This window comes from Etheostoma spectabile, chromosome 4, assembly GCF_008692095.1.
Source record: "Etheostoma spectabile isolate EspeVRDwgs_2016 chromosome 4, UIUC_Espe_1.0, whole genome shotgun sequence".
Taxonomy (NCBI): Eukaryota; Metazoa; Chordata; class Actinopteri; order Perciformes; family Percidae; genus Etheostoma; species Etheostoma spectabile.
The window spans coordinates 35,948,950-35,966,864 of NC_045736.1; the positions used below are offsets into that span (position 1 = coordinate 35,948,950).

Genomic DNA, 17,915 nt, shown 5'->3' on the forward strand with positions numbered 1-17,915 from the left:
GGCCCTCTGCCATGCCTTTGTGCTCAGCTGTACATACCAGGATGAGGTTTTCTTTCCGTGTGTTGTAAACCAGAAGTAGCACCATTGGCCTACTCACTGACGCATCTGATTTAAAGCTTTAGCGCAAAACTTTTTGATAACAATGATTGGTATATTCAAGCAGTTGCCCATTTAGTTGCAACAAACCTAATTAACTATCAGCTCCACACAACTCTCTCTGTATGGTTATGTTCACAAGATTGTGTCGTGTGAAGATAATGACCTCTTCTGAAGAGTCCATTTTGTTTTTGAATCCTCCGTGTCCTCCTTGGCTACTAGCCACTGCATCGAGGAGGGAAGGCAGTGCGCAATCACGGAAGGCTTGCATCATGTGGCTGCGCCAACAGTGTTGTTGTCATTGCTTAGAATTCCTTTTTTGCAATTGTTTTCAAATGTTAATGTAAATTTGAATGTGTATTTTGCATTTGATAATTTAAAATGCCAAGTGGGAATGCAATCCTCAATTCATTTTGAATTATTCTGACAAATAATTTGAATGAAAGCTCAATCTTTTGCATTTTACATTGCAATGGTCTTTTGGGTCTCTATAAACAGTGCCGCCAGTCTATTGCATGACATGTACTTGGTCACCGCGATCATTTGGTCTCTTTATTAAAACTTTTTGCAAACACAGGTTTTACTTTACAATATACACAAGGAAGTAGAATGACTGTAAATCATTCAAGTCCATACCTTCAGAACATGGGGCTAGAATATTATCACTTGTGTTCTACTTTCCTGGCTTAGTGGCTCGGCGTTAGCAGTTGTGTATTGCTCTACACACACAAGCGCAGTAAAGCATTTGCTACAGTGCTGTGAGATGGGCTAGGTGCTACTGTACAAACAGGGAAAAACACAAAGTCTGTGCATCTGTGCATGCATTCAGTAACAGGGATAACATTCAGTTTCATCTATTAACTGTTCAGTTTTTCATTTTCTATTTGTTTTAAACTGGATAGAGTTGTTGCTATACTGTTATGTGCAGTGGTTGCTAATTTTTACTTTTTAATTTCTTTCAAGTATTCAGGTCACTTACTGAAGTAAAAGTAGCACAACCTTTGGAAAACTATTGGAATACTGCCTCTGAGTACTCTGAGTACTTTGCCCCTTTTATCCCTGCTGGCTCTGCATGGTACTGTCGTGCTAAATGTGGCCTCACCTGACTCTGTTTTGCCCCGTTTGTCCTTCTTTAGATTGATTTAGCCTTTAGTGACTAGCTAGCTCTATTTAGCACCTTTTGGTCCTGCATGGGTCCGTGAAGCCCAGGTGCCGTGTCTGGCTGTTATTAGTCCAGTGTTGGCCCTGCATGGCTTTCCATACCTCTCTATGGCTCTGTCTGGGTCTGTTTAGCCCTGTGTGGCCCTACTTGGCTCTGTTTGGTCCTGTTGGCCCTGTGTGGCTATGACTGACCCTGGGTGTCCTGCCTGCATGGATCACTTTATCCCTGCTCAGCTCTGTGGTCTACATCCTACTGAGCTTCACACCAAAAAGCTGCAGAACGAGAGGAGGAGGAGGAACCTCGGATGTTCCTATTGGCAGAGGAGTTTGTCAAGCTCACTCTGATTGGCTGGCAGAGCGGGATCAGGGAATCCCTCAGGGCTCTCTCTGTCTTTGTCTCAGATTAAAAACACAAACAGCCCAGCCAGGCCTCACTGCTCCAGGTAGTCCTCCAGTCGGCTGACGACCAGGCCTGACTCTAAAGCCTGGTCTGTTGCAGAAAGCCAACAGTGCAGCTGCTGTTTGCAAGACCATAAATCTCCCTGAATACTGCCAGTCTGCTGCTACATGGTCTGAGGCTGTAATATAGGAGGTACCTGTAATATTTAGCCAAGCACAGTGAATACATTGTTCAGCAAAGTCAGAAAGAAAAACAGGGGTGCTTGAGTGCTGCTGTTTTACTGAGGAAAAGGTGTTGGGAGACTTATCGGTTTCCCTTCAGCCGATGTGAAGAAACCTCCTGAGTTCATGTTGCTGAGGGTGTAGAAGAAGAGTCCACAGCTGAAGAGGAGAAAGGTGAGTTTTGTTGTTGTGAGTTCATAAAGATAGAAAAGGGAAAGAAAAAGAAACAGAAAAAAGAGAGAAAATTGAGTTTGAAAGTAAAGTGTGGCGTGCAAAAATCTTATTACCGAGAGTTCAAAGTGGAAGAGTGACGCTGATGTTTCTGAGCAGGAATGAGATGAAAGTCTAGACAGTTAAATTGCAGCGGGCTGTGGAGAGCCGGCGGAGCAGAGCGGCAGCAGGAGCGACTGTGGGCGGGGAGAGAGGAAGTGTGGTCGACAGGAGAGGAATTTAAGCCCCATTGTTCTGAAAGAGCAGAGGCAGAGAGAGCTGGAGAGCCGACAGACGCTGGACAACATGGACGTGAGCTCAGCCATGGACAAGGTAGGACAGAAACCTTTATATCTGTACAGATTAAATATTTAATTGCATGTAGTAGATACTGCTAATTAAAAACAAAAAAACTAAGGAGGAGGTCAAGGGTCAGAGAGTCAGTTAGTCTGATGGGATGTTGATCTTCTGTTGATGGATGTCTGAAACACTTTACTGAAGTTTAAGTGAACTTCATTGCCTTTTCAATATTTATACAGTATATATGTTTATCAAGGGTATGAAACCAACAAAAAAAAAGCACCCTGGAAACTTGTCACACTTTGATTGAGCCCAAGTTAGTAGTTATATAAATAGTTAATAGTTAGACTGAATGGACATTTATTTTTCACTTCACTATTCAGTCAGCATAGTGTTCATGTAAACACATTTTTTAAAGTTTGAGAGCAGGGTTTTATTTTGCCATAAGAAACTGAGTTACATGCTATCTCTCTCCGCAATATTGTTTTCAATTGGTTAAAGCTATAGTGCGTAGTTTCGGTCTATCCCATGGGGAATTCTAATTAAGGACGAAAACACTGTCTGCACGTCCACATGATGCAAGCCTGACATGGACGCGGTGTTTGGTGGTTTTAAACAGTTTAAAACAAATATAAAATAAAAAAATGAACAGTTAATAGAGGAAAATGAATGTTATCCCTATTGCTGATAATACACAATTGCTAACGCCAAGCCACTAAGCCAGGAAAGTAGAACACAAGTGATATATAGTGCTCGCAATACAGTGTTATTTGAGCTTTTCTCTGAAATAACCAGCTTGACATGATCATACAATGATTATATTATGTCAAGTAGATTTTTTCGTAGTTGGCTGTGATGTGGTGCCTGTTATCAAACAATCATATTCACCGCTGTAGATATGAGATGCGACCTGAAATTCCCCAGTAATTCGTTTGTGATTGTGTGACGATACTGGTGACCGAGGCAGGCCACACCCGCAGCTTTCATTCAAATCTTTTGTCAAAAAAATTCAAAATGAATTGAGGATTGCATTGCCACTCGGCATATTAAATTATCAAATGCAAAGAACATATTTAAATTGACTGAAAAAAATTGCAAATTGAATTGACAAATGTTTTGCCATTTGAATAAAGAGACCACAGTTAAAGCTATGGGGCGTAGTTTCTGCCGCCCCCATGAGGAATTCTAAGCAATGACTACAACACTGTCGGCGCATCCACATGATACAAGCCTTCCGTGATCGAGCGCTGCCACCCCTCCTCGATGCAGTTGCTAGTAGCCAAGGAGGAGACGGAGGATTCAAAAACACAATGGACTCTTCAGTCGAGTTTCTGCTCGTGAAAGTCACCGGACGACACAATCTTCTGAACATAGCCATCCTGAGAAATACTGAAAAATGAGTTGTGTGGAGCTGATAGTCTTAATCAGCTTTGTAGCAACATTTTTCTTTTACATCGATGGCTTGGATCTAACGGGCGTTTCTTAATACAAAAAACGTACGCACTTAAACTTTAATGAAAGTGACAATCTCGAAGATCTCGTTTCGTTGTGTTTGTTGGCATCTTTGGCGATAAGCAGGGATTGCAGGTGTGTTTTGGTATCACTTCCCAGAGATCCTACAGTCGCCTGTGCAGACCAACGGTACAGACCAAAATGCCTCCGCATGCAATTGAATAGGCCCACAACCAATCAGAGCAATGACACAACGCAGGTCTGAGCAACACGTGCGACTTGGGGCAAGCCCCGCCCCCTTTAAAGCAGGACAAAAGTATGATAGACAATAACAGATTCTTCATTAATTTTTTAATCAGCACAGCCCAGTTGCGCTGACGTCCAGTTACTACATGACAAGCATAACGCTCCTCTATCAGTCATCGTCTTAAACCCGCCCCGTGTGCAATAAACAGATGGGATTGGCCCCGTCCAGGTTCTTGACTTCTGCAGATTTGTTTGGTTTCCAGGCTACACCTTGGCTGTACAGGGGATTCACAGGAAATGATGCATGCATGCAATAGGCGTGATGCGGGTGCCGTTTGTTATCTCTTCTATAGTCTTTATTTAAAAAACGTGAGTTAATAAACTGATGCAAGTCAGCCATCTGTCTTTTAAAGTCACTTTGGATGAAATCTCTCAGGCTTGATCTCCTCCAATCCAGTTTAAACAGCTGGAGATGTCTAATTCAGTCAGAGCAGGTAATCCATGACCACGAGGACCTGATCCCCCCCGGGTCTGTTCTGGTGGCTCTTTGTCTCCCACTGATCTGTCCTGTAATTCATCCTCTGGTTGTCCGTCCAGAGGTCACATCAGTCTGAGGGAGATGACTTGACGGATCAGTGTCACCTGTCGGGGGTTTTGAAAGTCCGTACTTCTTTATAGACAGTACAGGAGCTGGAAAAACTGCCATCACCAGGATGGAAATAACCCCCAACACACACACACACACACACACACACACACACACACACACACACACAATGGGTTTTAGGATCATAGGAAGGTATCACTGTAACCAAAGTACAAACCAAAAGCTCTCAAACTATAAAGTTAAATAGGACTGAAACTAACAATTATTTTCATTATCGCTTCATCTGTTGATTACTTTCTTGACTAATTGATGAATAATTTTGTCAGAAAACAGTAAAAAAATGTCTGTAACAGGTACCTGTTTTGTTTGACCAACAGTCCAAACTATAAAAAAATACATAAATAAGAGTTGCAGGTTATTTTTATGTCAACATTAAAGTGCTTTCAGTTTAATTTCCAGACATTAGGTTAACAAAATTAGGTCCAAACCCAGTGTATAGCTGGACCGTGTATGGTCATTGTGCTTAATTTTGCCCAAATTGCAACAGGTGGTGGTGTCCATAATGTGAATATAGATATTAAATGTTCATCTAGGTGGCATGTCCCATGACACGGTAAAATAACAGACGAATAATCGAGGACTGCTTTTCAATGTAATCATGCTATTTTCAAGAAGTTATTGTTATGGATTACTTATCTGAAGTACCCTGACAAGCCAGACCCACATCCAGATGTTGGGTCTGAGAACTCACCATTGGCAGGGCTCAATCCGAGGGGCGGGATGAACGGTTGTCTTTCAAATTCCCTCTGCACGCAATTGGACAGCGCTACAACCAACCAGAGCAACGCTAGTTGATAGATTCAACTTTAAACTCCGAACACATCTCACTTTTTTAAGAATGACTTCAGAGCTTAACACCACGTTTTCCAGAGTCATGGCCGCTGTTTGCCAGCAGCGGCAGCCATCTTTTTTGTTTTCAAGCAGCAGGGAATTTAAGTGGAACCGTCCCAACTCTGCTGTCATTACGTTAAGCCCGCCCACCGACTCTATACACGATGTGATTGGCCTGACCAGAATTTGGTTTTTCCAGCTCCCAAGCCAACGGAGAGTTGCTAGACTGACCCTGGCTGCAAATTACATTTGCTGCCGCTAGGGTGCGTCTAGATTTCCACATCTGAAGCGCTATCGAGTAATTAATGTAACCTTGTTAAACAGACTAGACCTAAGCACACAGAGGCAGTTAATTGGGTAATTAAGGGGCGATAGTGGGGGTAAAAGTCTGTGTCGTGCATTTTTGAAAGGGCAAGTTTGAAAGGGCCAGTGGGGAAACACAAAACTCGCGTCATCACACTTACTCCGACCAATCGTGGAACTTCCTCACTCAACGACAGGGTTATGAGGTTGTAGGGCTGGTCCTTCGGGCTACGATCCAGCCAAAAATCTATTTGAATTTGTATAAGACAAACTATCAAATTCTCTTCCCGATATCCCAATTCTTCACCCTTTTGAACAGTGATACTGACAAAGTGATGTCTACTGTAAATGCCAGCTCATTTGTAACATATTATCTGATTTTGTTGGATATTGGAGAACAACAGGAAACCAATCCAGCATTCCATGTGACAGGGTTCTGGAAGTTGAAGAGGGTCTACTCACCGCCTCTTTGACCTCCAGCTCCTTATCTCACAGCGTTTCCTGCAGTTTAACTGTCACATAGCCGACATGTTTGGAATTACTCATCGAGGCTCAGCAGAGTGTGATCCACCTACAACATACTTGCCTTATCTGACTCCTAAATATAGAGCTAACACATGTTTCCCTCTTTCTGAAGAAATCCATTTCCAGTTTGGTTCATGTATCATTTGGCAAATGCTTTCATTCAGAGCAGCTAATCAATCATACTGTCCTGTTCCATTTGTATTTGTGGTTAAGATAACTCCGTCAGGCTAAGTGAAGGTTGTCAGTGATTGCCTGATAATAGAGGAGCCACACAGATTAAATATTTGAGCGGGACTTAAGTTAACAGGTCTGTTCAGCTTTCAGAGGCCACTGTAGAAAATGCAGGACAAATTTGCTTCAGTATAGGGACCGGACATAGGACAGCCAACTTATGAGGGCTGAAACCACAGTATCTAATTCTCAGTAGATTGTAGAAGAATTGACTATAAAAATCAATTTCTTCCAAGAACCGTTAATATCAGATACCTTTACTGACAGGGACATAACGTTACTGAATGCCAGATGAAACAAGTTAAGCAGCTAAATCAATTTTTGAACAAGATATATATATTATTTTTACAACCCACATTTTTCCAACATGTCTTATGCCAATCACACAACTGCCTCTGTCCTGTTTGTCTCGGTCTAAGACTTTGACGACCATACTTGGTTTTCTTACCGCATATTTTCAGCTGACCTTTACAAATGTGTTAGGGCAACTCGGTTAATAGAACTAGAGATGGGGTTCCCTGGTGGGCCCCCCCCCAGCAGGTAAGGTGCTGACCATGGCCTGCAACGCCCCTTAGTTGCACGTCATTTCACCACCTTTCTCTGCCTCTTTGCCCTCGTTCCATCTCGCTGGCTCGTGTGGACACAAGAAAATTGGAAACTTTTGTGCAATTTTGTAGAAGTCGGTCAGTGTCCCAACAAGCCAACATTACATGTACCATGGCTTCTGTGTCATGACTGGTTCCAGGATGAGTAACAGGTTCAATTTGTGTTTGTTTGGAGGAAGTGGTTCGAGTCATGTCTGCTCTTCCTGTGACTCCCACCAGGATCACAGTGAGTAGGCACTGACACACACACCTTTGTTTCATTGGGTGTCTACCCTCTGCCTTTTCTACAGGAAGAAGAATATTACATTAAAACACAAAAAAAGAGCCAGATTTGCAGAGGTTTTGTGCAATGCTCCAATGAACTGACTTCGGAAAGGTGTTTTTGTACCACTCTTTGTGCTGTTAACTGGTGTCAGCTTAGTAACATAATTATAAACAAACACACTCACACACACTCTCAGTCAGTCAGGGTATTCCAGAGGGATGTAAGGAGGTCTTCTTCAGCTGTTACTGTTGCAGCCATCATCGCTGTGACCTTTTCAACACGGGCCGATCAACAGCCTCTTCACATCTAACACACACTTACACACACTCTCTCTCTCTCTTTACACCTCTAATCACACTCATCTGTCCTCTCTCTCTCACTAATGACTGCTTTGGTCGGGGTCTTTGTTTTCTGGTGGGAGTTGGATGATGAAGATCTCTAAAGGAATAGTTTGACATTTTTTGGGAAATAGGCTTTCTTGTGTAGAGATTGAACTTATTAGACATTTTAGACGGTGTTCTTCGCAGGTTTGTTTGGGAGAAGGTATTTTTTTCTGTTTCAACACGATAACGCCCTCATAAGCAAAGCCAGGTTTAAAAGAAATGGTTTGTCCAGTTTGGTGGGGAAGAACAGAGCCCTGAATGCGAGCCAGAACTTATCACCCAGTATCAGTGCTGGACATGGCACGCTCTAACATCTGGTGGAAATACCTCCCAAAAGAGTTCAGATGTTGTAGCAACTCATTTTGTAGTTCATCATGTTGGGAGCTTATCTATAGAGAGTATATAATGTGTGTATGAATGTCTCCCTGAGGAGAGACGGGCTTGTAAATACCTGGTGACAGATGGACAGGTGGACAGTCTGTCAGCAGCAGGTTGTTTTAGCAGAACAGTCATCAGGTTTCCTGCCAGATGATTTAAAAACTGTACTGTACCCCCACACACACACACACATACACACACACACACACACACACACATATATGCATGTATGCATACAAAAACACAAAAAGACTGTACAGCGTAAAGTATGGAAGAGGACTGCAGGCATGTTCTTTTCTTTTTAAATATGAAAGGAATAAAGGAAAGAAAGGTGAGGTACAGTCAGGGTAGGAAGAGAAAAAAAGAAGAGAGACAGCTGGAAAAGACAAGCGTGGAGAAAACTGATTCAAACATTCTAGAGCTGAAGAGGAAGAGTAGATGAAAAGTGGTACAGTGACGACTGATAAGATTGTTTATCCGTACCGAGATGATGATGTCAATGGGTGGATCGATGAGATCATCCACCCTTGTGTGTGTGTGTGTGTGTGTGTGTGTGTGTGTGTGTGTGTGTGTGTGTGTGTGTGTGTGTGTGTGTGTGTGTTCCCTTCCTCCCACACTCACTGAGAAAAGTTGAAAACACCAACTCTTCTTTCTCATCCAACACTTTCTCTTACATCCGCAGAATCATCGCCACTTGAGGCCTCTACATTGATTCTGTGTCGTACGAATACTTATTTATACGTTCTTTATTAACTCAACGTCCTCATACTGGCCTTTTCCAGAGCTTTCACCCGCATCTCACAGCCCTCGTCAGCAGAGGAAATGGGTTGAAAGGTATAGAGGTGGCTTGCAAGTGGAACTTGAGTTGAGATTTTTTTTGTCACACTATTTCCCATTAAATTCAAGAATTACCTTTTCTTTCTATATTAATTTTCTTTCTTTATTCAGTTTCACTTAACCCTTGTGTTGGCTTCCCGTCAACCATGGAACACTATTAACGCGTTTTCCGACATTTTTGTCACTTCTTCTTTGTAATGTTGACATTTTCAGCGCCTACTTCAAAGGCCCATTTTTTGTGATAATAAAACTCAAAACGGGTCAAATTTGATCCGAGGACAATATGAGGGTTAAAAAAAGTCTTCTTTAATCATTGGGAAAAGCAGGTGTGTGTAATTGAAGAAAATACTTGCAGTAGTTGGTGAACTAATATTGCTGCGAAGTTAACCGCAAACCATGCTAGCCTGCCGAGCCAACACTTATCAGTCACAAAAGCTCTCAAAACGTCCCATTTACTCCCCACTGGCATTTAGTTTAAAGGATTGTACTTCCTTTATTTAACAAAATAGTCACTGAAGAGGTGAAAACAGGTTCTCCAAGCTAAATGGCAGTTAGTTAACTCATCAGCTTCAAAAACAAGTCAGTAATTTGCTAAAACAGCTGTGACTATAGTTCTTAGCAAATGTTATTCAAATAAGAGAAAATTGTATATTTTTTGGGGACTATTTTCAACAATGGATTAATACACATTCACTGCTCCAGTGAGTATTTGTGGCAGCAGGACGCTGTAAATCGTGGTCTATATGGACCACGTTTCATTTTTGGGATAGTTCAGCCAGATGTCCCTCATTTCATTTCAGCAAATGTCCGTCACCTTCCGCTCTCTTTGTGTCGGCATTGTTGACATAATAAAGGGATTTCTGAGGACTATGGTTACCTGGTCCTCAGATCTCTGCAGGGTAAATCCAGGCGGCTAGCTAGACTATCTGTCCAATCAGAGTTTTCTGTTGCACCACTGAAACAACCTTTGAACGTACCCATGTTCCACCAAAAGTTCCTTCCAGAGACTATTTTGCAGCGGCACCGTGGCTCTGTCCGGCGCTTACCGCTGCCCAAGGCGATTGTGATTGGTTTAAAGAAATGCCAATAAACCAGAGCAGGTGTATACTCCCATCCCAGAATGCTGTGTGGACTAGCCAGACCTTCCTCTGCGGCGCTGTGGAGGAGGGTCTGGCAAAGCGAGACTAACTCTAAGTAAATTAAAGTGTGTGTGTGGAGCTCTATGGCACAGAGGAATCAGTTAAATCCGGCACTTACTACACAGCAAGAAAAATGTAGAATATCACCAAGCTGATACAGTACCTTAAAAAGTCAAAATGTTTTCATGTCTCATAATATTGATGTTTTTTCAAGTGTTTTGTTTACTTACCATAGTTTTCATTTGATGTTTTATCTAACCTGTACATCAGTTTTATTTCCTGATCTAAACGGCTTTCTACGTTAGTGTTAGCTCTTGTGACCTTTGGTCTTTGAATCTCTCACTGTTAGTTTGTTTATAACATACAAACTTGAACGTACTGTTCCTTACAAGACTCTGAGGGACTGTATGTAATGATTTGAATGTATAACCTCATTGTGTGTTTGTTATGTGTGTCTCCTCTCAGATGTCTGTAAAGCAGAGTGCAGGAGGTGCAGCGGCGTGTCACGTATGTGAGGGGAGCTGCTCTGGATTCCAGCCACATTCTTGGAGGTACACCCCACCACTGCTTTTTCATTTTATTATTATTCAATGCATAAAAAAAGAAAACTCAGTGAAGGGAAGGGAAAGAGAAATAACTGAAGCGCTGGATACAGTACTAGTGGTTTCTCCACTCCTCCCTCTCAACCACTCTCTGCTATTAAAGGAACTTTGCATATTTTTAGCCAATTAACTGAAGGCTCCGAGGGATCATGTCCCACTGATATCCACTGCTAGCCTGTACATCAATGCCTCATCTACACAATGGATGTTTTTGTTTAAAGATTTTTCTGTTTTAACAACTATCAGGCAAACTCAAAACCATGGTTACTATACCAAAAAACAATCTACTTTATTATGCATAAAAGGTTTTACTTATACAAACAGATGTAACAGTCTTTTATTCACAGAGCTATGAACAAAAAAGTTGATCCCTGTCATTTCATCGCACTACTTGCACGGAAGGGAGACGATTTATTGGAATAATGTCTGTTTTGTTGGGGGAAACCGCCAAGAAAAAGTAGCACAAATTATTACAAACTTCCCATATCAACATTCAACCACCCAATTAAAGTACCCCACTGAGGCAGAAAACCACCTAATCTGGCCCGACACAGTCTTTAATTCAGCAAAATCTTCTAAGGATGATCATGCCAGCCTACATCTTTGCTCTCCTCCCATTCGTCTTGCCGTCCCTGTGCAGGAAAGCGTGTCTCGCCTGCGGCTGCAGCGCGATCGACCACGCTCCTGGAAGTGACGTGGAAGATGACCAGCGAATGGGACGCCTGCTCGCAGACTCGCCGTGCTCCCATTTGACAGCGAAGGTTAAAGGAGGCGGCGGCCTTCGCATGTACAAGAGGAACCGCATGATTGTGACCAATCCGGTGGTGTCGCGCAAAGACCCCACCTTCAACACCACGACATACGTCTGGGCGCCGGCCGGCCTCAACCAGACACTGGTGAGGATCAGTGTGGAGTACAGGAGGTTGGTGGTCGGGTGGGGGGGGGAGCTGCAGTAGGTTTGTCTGCAAAGGCTTGTCGAGTCACATTTAACTCACCAGTTACCGTTGTTGACTCTGCTGGACGGAGCTTAAACAAAAATGTACGGCACAATCGCACAAAATAATCCGGTTTTAGACAGACTCCTAATTTAACCCCCTGGGGAAGAGCATGTTGCATACGACAGACAACAAACTCATTTTCTTTCTTTTTTACTATTTTAGTTTAGTGTCTACAGCCCCCTCTGCATGTGGAAAAGTCTCGACCGCCCTGGTTTCCATTAAAAACAAGTATGTTTCAGATTTCACAGCCTGTAATTATAAGGATGACAGTGATTACTGAGCACGGCAGTGTGGTGGGGGGGGTTGCAGGGGACATTACCGGGGTTCAACTTGTAGAGACAGATCCAGATCCAACACTGGGACCACTCTCCAGATCCGTCTCTAAAGCTCTTCAGCATTTTGTTTGCTGTGAAATGAATGCTGCAGCGCGTGGAGTCTTGCTGGTACAGCTCTAGACTTATCGTCCACATAGATGTGTCCCTGACAAGACCGGGACGGGGAGATGAAACCAACTCAGAAAGTCTCCTGAACATTCCCTCTAAGCTGAATGTCATCCAATCATGTTAGTGAGAGGTGGGCAATCACATGCCTCATATATGTTTTTCAAGCTACAATGTGAGACCAGTGTTTTCAGATTTATTTACTTCAGTGTTATTCATGGTAACGCGTCAGTGGTGAGAAATGTTAGCAAAAGTGCCAAATTGAAGAGAAAAAAAGAAAAAAAGTGAACTGATCATGAATATATATTAGTTAAGATGATACTTTATTCATCCCACAGCGGGGAAATTCCCTTGTTAAAGCAGCATATTCTACAATGAAAGCAAAACAAACAAGTAAACACACAAGAAAAACAGGCAAACAATAGACAATGTGCAGAAGGTAGAATGAAGTAAAGTGGCGCCACATAAGGAACATTTGTATATTTTCAATATAAACTTGCTGAAAAAGCGGCAACAAAAAAGGTTGCAGTACAGGCAAGGCTGAGCTCCTACGACAAGGTGTGGGGGGGGGGGGGGGGGGGGGGGGGGGGGGGGGGAGGTAGACAGCCATAGCCCAGAGGAGAAGCAACTTTCAACTAGCCTTTCAACTTTACCAACCCTGCCTTTGATTTGGTTTCTGTTTTGTTTTTTTTATCCATTCTGTCTTGATTTTAATCAGTAACTTACTGTCTATTTCTCAACATTCAGACTCTGGAAACATGAGTATTATAAATGCTTGTTGGAGCTGATGAAGTAGAGGTCTCTACTTTACATATAACCATTTTATCCTTTTATTTCAGAGTAAAGTATTGTACTTTGTACAGATTCAACACAGCCCCCCCGTTGTGTTGAATCTACAGCCTGATAAATGTGAATGAATGTGAATTATATCTCAATCTAACTTATGCTGCAGAAATAGAGGTAACCATAATTAAAACGCCCCTGACCCCCTTCAGGCCATGCAGTACATGGAGCTCATCCCAGATAGTCTACGTCCCGTCTCGGGGACAGATGGAGCGTTGGAGCGACGCAGGCAGCTCTTCAGTCAGCTCCCTGTCTACGATCAGGACCCCATGAAGTGTCAGAGCCTTGCCAGTGAAGAGGAGGTACAGTACTCTGCCAGGACCAGACATTCATTATTATTTAAACACTATGTCAGCTAACCAATATCACTTAAATCAGTATTTATGGCTGGAAAACAACTTCCCCATAATGGAAAAGTCTGATGAAACGGTGTTACACGATGACTGGTATCTCTTACTTCTCCTACATTCTCTTGTAGATGTCCTCCATGCTGCTGTTTGTGAAGAGCTACAAACAGGAGGTGCTGGGAGTTGGGGAGGTGGCCTTACCTGGTGAGGGCGGAGCTTTGAGGGAAGCAGCCACTCAGAGGAAAGCAAAGGAAGCCAAGGACCGCAGCAACATTGACAAAAAGGATGCTGTGCAGCACCCGGACCACGGCTCGACCAGCAGCAGCACTGCCTCGGCTACTGGCTCAACTAACGGAACAGATGACAGCACTAAGACTGGATATGTAAGTAAATAAGGCGTCTGGCATCTTCACAGTTTAAATGCTGCTAATGTCGGTTGCACCCTCGAGAAAAAAACATGTTGCTCTGAAAAGCATCAGACAGATAGGAAACATCAGCAAAGGCATTTTCATTCCAATCCAGTTATTATGGTCCAGTTATTTTGTAGGTTGCACTCTCTTATTAAATATTCCCAGGCTCCAGATGACTGTGCCAAGCCTGAAGCCAACCCAAAACGTTGAATTTACAACCACAGCATTTTACCCAGTAGTCCCCTCTTTTACTCAGAAAAAGTTTTCTGTTCCTCGTTCATACTGGATACTAAACCCCAAAAATATCAATGTAAATAGGCCTTATCCCACCGTTCACACCTATTTCTGGGGCAATCTGGGGTGTGAGGCTCTCTTTCTGGTTGTACATTTCTCACAAAGTTCAAAGGAAGCAGTAGGGTTGCCACTTACTATAAATACAGGGATTTGTATGTTTGCCAACTGGGGTAAACATGTTTCAATGATCCAAAACACTTCCATTAAGAGAAACGTGCCGCAAATATAGAAACAACACAAAGTGGAAAAGCACGCAACAGAGCTCTGTGTCCTGGCAGTGTGTGCAGATGAACGGTTTGTGGCTTTCCTCCATGGTCGTAGTGCAAAGAGCTTCCAGCTGATCAGAGGAGCGGAGGTCTGTCGAGATCCGCCAGAGATCAGTGTCTGCTTCTGGTTCAGTGCTCAGTGGAGGGAAGCCACACACTGTTCATCTGCACACACCGCCCACACAAAGATGACACAGAGCTGCATTTAAAGCAACACCAAAACACTTTTTCACTTTGGTCCCCCTACAGGTTGGAAGAGGACTTGTCCATTACTGCTTTTTCATTGGAACTACAGATCCGCTACCCAATCTGGCAAACTTGCATAGTGCGGTTATATCCGGTAGAGAGCCGCAGAGTGAATGCAGAAGTGCCGTTCAGTGCACCTGTTAGGAGTTGATGAACCACTGAAACAATTTTGGAAACATTATTTTTTTGAAGAATCTTTGGTGTAGATTTAAATTGATAAAATATCCCTTTAAGTAAAAGCAGCAATGCCACAGTATACAAATATACATTGTATACAAATACTCCATTAAAAGTAAAAGTCCTACATTCAAATTTTCACTTAAGCATTAGTTTACATAATGTAATTTATGTATCAAAAGTTAATGTACACATAATGCAAGGTGGCAACTGTCAGTGTTATACTACTATATTATTGGATCATTATCATGGATGTATTGTTTTGTAAGCAGTAGCCTACTATAATGTTGAAATTTCTTCATGTACTTTTGGTTGTTTAATCTGTAAGAATGGATCATATTTTACAATCTGAATTAATGTTTTGTAAGTAAAATCTTAATGTGGAAAAGTAACTTGTAGCTATAGCTCTTGAATGATACATGTAGTAAAGTAAAAAGTACAATATTTCCCTCTTAAATATAGTGGAGTAGATGTAGAAAGTAGCATAAAGTTTCCTAAAATCCGTACTAAGGACAGTATTTGAGTAAATGTTGGCCACCTACTTTTTTCCACCACTTTCCCCCAGAATGCCTCACTGTAATGTTTCTAACACCACTCATTTTAAACTTAAGGTTTGTTACAGTGGTTTGGTTCACTGTCATATCCTGTCTTCTAGCGGTGCACTGGTTGCCAAGGTGACGTTGCCAAAGAGAGTCCAGCTGTTTATGCTGAACGTGCAGGTTACCACAGCGCCCTTTGGCATCCAACCTGCTTCGTATGTTCCGAGTGTGGACAGGGATTGGTGGACCTGGTCTACTTCTGGTCCAATCAGAAGCTGTTCTGCGGACGACACTACTGTCAGACGGTGTGGCCACGGTGCTCAGGCTGCGATGAGGTGAGATGACACGGGAGACTTCTAGTGGACACTTTTAATATAAGACAGAGGAAGGTTGGGATCTGTCTGTGACGGGATGGTTTGCTCCCCAGGGGATAAAGCCTAATGACTTTGGGATCCTCTGGCTTTTCCTCTACCTCCACCATGAGATCTGATTTTCATTTTGTCTTTCACTTTGGTTACTGACTTAATAATAGCTGTAAATCTAATGACAGTCTGAATCAGGTTTATAGACAGACAGTAGTATATAGACATATATATAGTATATAGACAGTAGGAAAAGCACAGGTGTATTTAACATAAATGATGGCCTCATTCCCCTTAGGGGCAAAAGCAAATATTTCTTTGTTTTATATTATATAAAAGTCCTTTTGAGTCGTCTGTCTCAAGTCGAGGTCAAGTCTCAAGCGCTAAATACCTAGTCAAAGTCGAGCATGTCTCATGTTCTCAAATTTGCGACTCGAGTCTGACTCAAGTTAAGTCGTGTGACTTGAGGCCCCCCACCTCATATATACAGTATGTATAGCCTATATATAAACAAAAACCAACAACAATGAAACAGGTACACAGTAAGACCATTTTTGGGAGTTTACAGAGTATACAGTATTGGCACTTACCCACTGCTAATAACAGCGTAGCTGGTCGTCATAGCAATGCCACAAGAAACTGCCATGACCTAACGCGACACACACACAGAACGTCGAAGGTGTGTTGTTTTTGATTCTCGGAGTGTGGCTGCCAGAAGACACAGTTAGTTTCTAAAGAAGCTGGAGACAGCAAAAAAAACACCACTGGATGCATACTTTAACACGGCAGAACCGCCAAAAAAAAGGAGAGTAGAGGTGATTCGGGCAGGTGCCATAATGGAAAAACGCCATCATTGTTCAAGTCAAGGGATCAAAACCATAGGCTGACATGGGGTCTACACATGGAACAACATGCCCTAGTACTGACCCAACGACAAACATTATCAGCCAAAAAACTATATTTATTTATCACTATGTATTTAATAATCTCTTCTCCTCTCCCCTTGCCATCCCCATTCTTTTCTTCTTCCTCAGTTGATCTTCTGCCAGTCTTTTCACACGGCAAAAGATGGACGTACATGGCATCATCATCATTACTGCTGCTGGAAGTGTGGACAGAACCTGCACGCACCATGTCAGCACCAAGACACTCACACTATGTAGTGTTCAACACAATGTTGTGTTCAGTTTTAAGACGTTTTAGCACTAAAACAGAGTTACAAGGATGGGATAAGACAAAATAAAAAATCTAATATGGGGCCTCTAGCTCACCCAGTAAGAGCGTGCGCCCCATGTAGTCAGAGTCCTTTACAGCGGCCCGAGTTCGAGTCCGACCTGCAGCCCTTTACTGCGTGTCATCCCCCATCTCTCTCCCACCTTTCCTGTCTATCTACTGTCACTATCTAATAAAGGGAAAAGCCCTAAAAATAATAATCTTTAATCTAATATTTACCATGGTTGGTCAGCTTGTTATATGAATAAAAGAAAGAAGTAAGAATTAAATAATGCAAAGTAAGTAGCGCTTAAAGTCTTTCAATGATGTGTTTATTTGACATTAACAATCACTCTAGTGGTCTGACAGAGACGTTACTCTCTGCTTCCTGCCCTGGGACTACAGATGAAAATGAGCTTATTTCTAACTCTGGTACTGCTAATTAGCTGCGCTTTGTGTCTGTCAAATAAATAAAATAAATGATTGGAAATCATAGAAATAGTCCAAGTTTACGTTTTGTTCTGTCCAAGGACCTTTCTTAAGACACGTAGTAGTGGGGCATGAGCTATGTTTCCATCCACACGTTTTTCTCCAAATTAAGTGATATTGAAAGAAAAATGCCTTATGGAAACAGTAAAATTGGATAGAAATTCATGATTATCTCAAAGGAAATACGTTTGGTCTCATCGGATTTGATCTTGATCGATATACGGCTTATTCGATCAACGCTGATGGAAACGTTATTTGCCGAATAAATAATGAATTGAAATTAAGTTTTAGGTCATTTTATGGTTGCAACCCGCCACAAAACACAGAAGAAGAAGTTTCAACAGTTCAACATAGACAGATGGAAGTGGACGAACAAGAAGACAAGAGACTTTTTTAATTTAATTTATCAGGAATTTGTGAAGGAAATGGCCGACAAAGGT

The 17,915-nt window shown here is 42.3% G+C and overlaps 1 protein-coding gene across 5 annotated transcripts; it reads left to right on the top strand.

Annotated features, from left to right (window-relative positions):
* The first annotated feature begins 1,652 nt into the window (after positions 1-1,652).
* Positions 1,653-17,544, top strand: lmcd1 (LIM and cysteine-rich domains 1). 5 transcript variants are annotated; one of them, XM_032512902.1, is made up of 8 exons: positions 1,653-2,052; positions 2,209-2,421; positions 10,716-10,801; positions 11,493-11,748; positions 13,286-13,435; positions 13,612-13,863; positions 15,529-15,747; positions 16,809-17,544. In XM_032512902.1, the coding sequence occupies exons 2-8, from the start codon at positions 2,395-2,397 to the stop codon at positions 16,935-16,937; spliced, it is 1,119 nt and encodes a 372-aa protein (XP_032368793.1). In that variant the 5' UTR covers positions 1,653-2,052; positions 2,209-2,394; the 3' UTR covers positions 16,938-17,544. The 5 variants fall into 5 exon arrangements, with proteins under 5 accessions (XP_032368793.1, XP_032368795.1, XP_032368792.1 ...); XM_032512904.1 differs by having other exon boundaries at positions 2,243-2,421; XM_032512901.1 differs by having other exon boundaries at positions 2,024-2,056; positions 2,228-2,421.
* The last annotated feature ends 371 nt before the right edge of the window (positions 17,545-17,915 follow it).

Bases quoted from the DNA above. Each gene is read 5' to 3' on its own strand.
- lmcd1 (XM_032512902.1), top strand. From the start codon at position 2,395: ATGGACGTGAGCTCAGCCATGGACAAG. The intron at 2,422-10,715 runs GTAGGACAGAAA...GTCTCCTCTCAG, and splicing joins TGAGCTCAGCCATGGACAAG to ATGTCTGTAAAGCAGAGTGC. The intron at 13,436-13,611 runs GTACAGTACTCT...ATTCTCTTGTAG, and splicing joins GCCTTGCCAGTGAAGAGGAG to ATGTCCTCCATGCTGCTGTT.